We start from the raw sequence: 5690 nt of genomic DNA, 5'->3' as shown, positions 1-5690 counted from the left end.
TGGGGGCACAGCCGGGGGGACAACCTGTGGCCGGACAGCCGGGGGGGACAGCCGTTGGGGGGGACAAACTGTAGGGGGGACAGTTGTGGGGGGACAGCTGTGGGGGGGACATCCTGTGGGCGGACAACCGGGGGGGGACAGCCGGGGGGACAACCTGTGGCCGGACAGCCGGGGGGGGGACAGCCTGTGGGGGGACAGCCGTGGGGGGACAGCCGGGGTCTGCTGCGCTGTCCCCGGGGGAGGGCAGCCCTTCCAACCTGCTCCCTGGGGCTCCTCCTGGTGGCCCCAGCCTGGCCATCCAGGGTGCAGGTGGTCAGAGGCCTGGGATCAGGTGGTGGCGTGGCGGGGTGGGAGAGCCATCCAGGCCTGTCCTGGGGCTTTAGCTACAGGGTATTCAGAATGGAAAGTAATCCAAAAAAGGAATACATAAATAAAGATGACATTGTGATTCTGAGGAGGGAGCTCTCCCAACAGGAAAGAAGTGAGCTGGTGTCCTGGAAGGCACCCACTGGGGGACGGGGTTCTGACCTCCCTCAGCCGAGCTCTGGCTCTCACGTTGAAGTGCACTTCAGAATCATTCCGGGGGGCTGACCTAAAATGCGTCCGGCCCAGAATGATGGCAGCCCTTAAGCCTCCCCAGACCTCCACAGAAAAACCATGTGGCAGAACCCAGATCCCTCAGGCCACACTGATGACAATACTCCTTAGGTGTGAAGGTGCCCCCGTCACCCCAGAATACAGTTGGATGGGGACAAACCAATGGTCACAAGCCTGTGTGGTGTTGGCATTGTGCTGGAGGGAAGGAAGCAAGGAGGAGCCCCAAATAGCCCTCGGGGGTTCACTGGAAAGCTTGGGGGGTGGTCCCACTGAGCCCAGCAGCTGAGATTGGAGGTGTTCTGTCCAGACTGGGAGCAGGGAGCTCGGGGCCACAGGAAGGTCTGGGGCTGGAGCAGCCTGGGGGCCCACACGTGGGCTCTGATGCCAACCAGAGAGAGCGTTCTGCCCATGGCAGGACCCACTCAGAGCAAAACCTTCTGGGAGGGAACTCAAAACTGAGTGGGACCCCTGTCCTTGACCACAGGGAGGAAGGAAGGAGGAGGCACAGCTAAAAACAGGGAGGCTGTGGAGCCAGGAGCTTGGGACACTGTCACACACTCAGCTATGGTATGAGAACATCAGAGGAGGGAGCTCGGAGAACCTCGCCCCCTGGGAGTCGGGGGACCTTGCCTCCTGGGAATTGGGGACCTCGAGCCCCCAAAGTTGGGGAACCCTTCCGCGCAAAAACAAGCAATGGGAACAAACGGAGCATAACACTGGTGCCCCCCCCACCCCAAAACCGTTAGAATAAAAGAGAAAATGGGCAGGTAATATCTCCCCCGATCGCGAGGCCACTTGGAGATAACACCACCTGGTCAGAGAGGTGACAGCCTGTGGAAGAAGCACGAAATCAGAACAGCTCAGAAGCGAGGATGCAGGACTCAGCAGAAAATACGAGCAAAGTCGTTTCAAAATGAAAACTGAAGGAGAAAACCCAAGAGGGAATAAAAAGAATACATTCCCTGAGAAAAGTTGGAGGTAAAAAGGAGGGATGTTTAAAATTAAAAAGAAATGAAGGTTAAAACGAAGTATAAAAAAAAAAAGTCAGAATCCCAGCGCAGAGCTGGGGAAGTCCTTGCAGAAATCCAAAGCAAAGGAAGAGAATAAACAAGCCAAGAAGACTCCTGAATTGTCAAAATTAGGTCTTGAAAGAGCAAGTCACAAATCTGAGAATATCTCCTCAGAGGTCACCGGAAGAAGCAAATCTTTGGGGCACCTAGGGGCAGTGCTTTATGCCAGAAGACAGTAGGGCCATATTTATGGTTCCCAGGAAAGAAAAGGCGAGCCAAGGGTCTCCTTAAAACTGACCTACAGGGGCGCCTGGGTGGCTCAGTCGTTAAGCGTCTGCCTTCGGCTCAGGTCATGATCCCACGGTCCTGGGATTGAGCCCTGCATCGGGCTCCCTGCTCGGCGGGAAGCCTGCTTCTCCCTCTCCCTCTCCCACTCCCCCTGCTTGTGTTCCTGCTCTCACCCTCTCTCTCTCTGTCAAATAAAACTGACCTACAGGTTGGAAGGGCAGAGGAGGAGCTCAGTCCACAGCGTTCTGGGCCCTTCCCGGGGATTTGTTAGCAGGCGAGCCTCAGACAGCCACTGGCTGGAGAGAGACGGGCAGCAAACAGGGCCGCGGGAGGTTGGGTGGGACAGGAGTGGCGCGCGCAAGGCCGTGCTTTGTGCTTTCAGAAATTGCAATCGGCAGCGGTGGATTAGGGTGGTTATCTCCACACCGCAACATGGGGTCAGCAAACGAATAATGACAGACTATTCAAACTCTCTTCTCCCTTTTGAAGAAGGGAGATGCAGACATCCCAAAGAAAAGACTCAAGAAAAATCTGTAGGTCCGGATTTATCTGGGAAGAAGTGTTGGTGTGAACTCAGCAGAATATTACTGTAAGGAAAAAAAAAAGCAATGACCATTTCCAGATTTGGGTCTTGAAATACTTTCCACCAGAATAAACCAGGGCCTCCTGGAGAAACAGCGATTGCATGTCTGGGCGTCTCATGAGGCTGGGGAGCAGGGAAGCTGCCAGGGGACGGCAGTGGATGGAGACCACCAAATACAGGTAAATCCAGGAGTTCGTAGCGATGTTCAGCAAGGGGAGACTGGAGGGTGATCGAGAACGGTTCATCTGGCGAAGCAAGCGTGGACCGTGCCACAGCCACATGTGGCTGACCATGGTGATGGGGAGCGCGTGTGGGAAGCCTTCCAGCTGCCAGTGCCACGAGCAGCTCCGGGCCGCGCTCCCCGGTGAAGCGGTCGTGAGTGCCCCAGAAAGGCGCCGAGGCACCCCCTGAACCCCATGCAGCGAGCGGGCAGAAGCCAGGGGGACTAGAGCAGGGCTCTCCCAGGTTGTGATTCCTCTCCCGGTGCTGGGGTTCTGTGCTGTAAAGACCCGAGTTCTGTAGCGCCTCCCTTACAGGACGTAGACGCACTGAAGCTTGTTGAGTGTGTGGCACCCACCTCCGTGCATCCTAACGCCTCTTTGCATGTTTGTGAGTTACCCTGGGTCAGTGTGTGAGTGCTTCGGGCCTGACTTGTGCCCTGGTGAGGGAGGGAGGGAGCGGGGAAGCAGTGTTCCCAATGCATGCTTGGAAGGGAAGCTGCAGGCACACCGTGGAGGGCCACGCCGGGCTGGTGGGCACCGTGGAGGAGTCCCGGCTGAGGCCCAGGCTCTGCTGGATTGGGGAGCAAGAGCCCTTGTTGCAGGTGCTCACAGGTTGGTCTCTGAGCTGGGCAGGTTGCCCGGGGGAGGCCAACGCTCTTCCCCTGGGAGATGGCTCAGGGCCAGGTGTGGTGCAGACGTTGGACAGGCTTTGAGTCCTCACTTCACAGCCGGCAAGACCAGGGCTCCATGCTCCTCTGTTGTCTGCATGGGGCAGCAGGGATAGGGTCAAGGACGTCTGTCACAGAGGCTCCGGTATGCGGGGGTCGCACTCCCAGGTCCTGGGGCAGGCGGGATCCCGAGCTGGCCTGTGATCCCATTAACCAGTCCTATTCCTCCTTCCTCTTCTCCACCTGCACCGGGATGGTCTTCCTGGAAGCCAGGTGCGATGCCATTACTCCCGGGCTTGCCTTGTTCCTGGGCCAGGGTGTGAGCCCCTCTCCCTGGACCCTCCCCGCCCCTGCCCGGTGCTTTGGGCTTCAAGTGTCATTTCCTAGACTTCCATCCATGTTCGTTTATGTGGATGCTGTTTCTTTCCCAGACATTTCTGGAGTCCCTGTTACGTTCCAGGCATTGTTCCAGGTGTGGGGGAAGCAGCTGGGAAAGAACAGTCTTGACGGTGGGTAATGAATGACCACATGAACGTTCAGTACAGCGTCAGGGAGTGAGCTCTGAGGAAAATGGGGCGGGTAAGGAGGGGGAGAGACGGGCATCTGCGGAGGGCCAGGTCTGCGCCGACCCGGCCTAGCTGCCCTCCGGGGCCGCCGGGCATCCTGAGAGGGCGCGGCGCGCAGGTGAGGCTCTGCGCATGCCCGGTGGCAGGGGGCAGGGCGCAGGGGGCAGAGCCCCGTCGTCGAAGCCCCGGCCCTCGGGCCCTCGGGCCCTCCGTCCCGGACCGGCCCCCTGCCGAGCCGGGGCTTCTCTGACTCTCCTCCCCTCCCGCCCTCTTGCCTTCTAGTGGACATCCTCATCATGGATGACGACGACGTCCCCAGCTGGCCCCCGACCAAGCTGGCCCCGCCCCAGTCCGCGCCCGCGGCCGGCCCCCCGCCCCGGCCGCGGCCCCCCGCGCCCTACATCTGCAACGAGTGCGGCAAGAGCTTCAGCCATTGGTCCAAGCTGACGCGGCACCAGCGCACGCACACGGGCGAGCGGCCCAACGCCTGCGCCGACTGCGGCAAGACCTTCTCGCAGAGCTCGCACCTCGTGCAGCACCGGCGCATCCACACGGGCGAGAAGCCGTACGCCTGCTCCGAGTGCGGCAAGCGCTTCAGCTGGAGCTCCAACCTCATGCAGCACCAGCGCATCCACACGGGCGAGAAGCCCTACGCCTGCCCCGACTGCGGCCGCAGCTTCACGCAGAGCAAGAGCCTGGCCAAGCACCGGCGCTCGCACAGCGGCCTCAAGCCCTTCGTGTGCCCGCGCTGCGGCCGCGGCTTCAGCCAGCCCAAGAGCCTGGCGCGCCACCTGCGGCTGCACCCCGAGCTCTCGGGCCCCGGCGTGGCGGCCAAGGTGCTGGCGGCCAGTGTGCGCCGGGCCAAGGCGCCCGAGGCGGCGGCGGCGGCGGACGGCGAGATCGCCATCCCGGTGGGCGACGGCGAGGGCATCATCGTGGTGGGCGCGCCGGGCGAGGGGGCCGCGGCGGCCGCAGCCGTGGCGGGCGCGGGGGCCAAGGCGCCGGGGCCGCGCTCGCGGCGCGCCCCGGCCCCCAAGCCGTACGTGTGCGTGGAGTGCGGGAAGGGCTTCGGGCACGGCGCGGGGCTCCTGGCGCACCAGCGCGCCCAGCACGGGGACGGGCTCGGGGCGGCGGGGGGCGAGGAGCCGGCGCACATCTGCGTCGAGTGCGGCGAGGGCTTCGTGCAGGGCGCCGCGCTGCGGAGGCACAAGAAGGTGCACGCCGTGGGCGCGCCGTCGGTCTGCAGCCGCTGCGGACAGAGCTACTACCGGGCGGGCGGGGAGGACGGCGACGGCGACGGCGACGGCGACGAGGCGGCTGGCGGGCGCTGCGGCGAGTGCCGCGGCGGGGAGGGCCGGTAGGGGCGGCGGCCCGGGGGGGCAGGGCCCCTCGGGCTTGGCGGGGACGGTGGCGCAGGACCCGGGGCCGGAGACGGACGGACAGAGGGCGCCACGGGCGGCGGAGGCCTCGTCTCCGTCCCCCGCCCCGCCCGGTGGTCCGCGCTGTGGGGACGGGCGGCCCGGGGCGCTAGGGCCCTCCCGCCCCCGCCCTGCGCCCTGCGCCCTGCAGCCTGCCCCAGCCTGGCCTGCCCTTCTGGTTCTCGGCGAGCCCGGGAGACGCCGCGCGCGGGAACTGGAGACCGAGGGAGGACGGAGCCCGCGACCCAAAGAGCGGTTCCTGGACCCTCTCTCTTGCCCCGCCGCCCGGAAGGCCCCGCCCTTCCGCTTCACAGGGCCACACGGAGCGAAGGGAGGGGG

At 63.3% G+C, this 5690-nt stretch overlaps 1 protein-coding gene across 4 annotated transcripts in view; it reads left to right on the top strand.

Annotated features, from left to right (window-relative positions):
• Positions 1 to 5418, top strand: part of ZNF787 (zinc finger protein 787) — a 27845-nt gene extending 22427 nt beyond the window's left edge. For 2 of the 4 annotated variants that reach the window (XM_034986274.1, XM_034986275.1), the window contains exons 3-4: positions 3799 to 3876; positions 4216 to 5418. In XM_034986274.1, the coding sequence (XP_034842165.1) occupies positions 3799 to 3876; positions 4216 to 5294 (1157 nt within the window). In that variant the 3' untranslated portion in view covers positions 5295 to 5418. Of the gene's footprint in view, positions 1 to 2052; positions 3877 to 4215 lie in introns of those variants that run through there. The other 2 variants (XM_034986273.1, XM_034986277.1) reach the window with 2 other exon arrangements.
• The last annotated feature ends 272 nt before the right edge of the window (positions 5419 to 5690 follow it).

This window comes from Mirounga leonina, unplaced genomic scaffold (assembly GCF_011800145.1).
Source record: "Mirounga leonina isolate KUSES-001 unplaced genomic scaffold, KU_Mleo_1.0 Mir_376, whole genome shotgun sequence".
Classification (NCBI taxonomy): Eukaryota; Metazoa; Chordata; class Mammalia; order Carnivora; family Phocidae; genus Mirounga; species Mirounga leonina.
The sequence above is the reverse complement of the archived record's forward strand: the minus strand, read 5'-3'. Positions and strand labels throughout refer to the sequence as shown.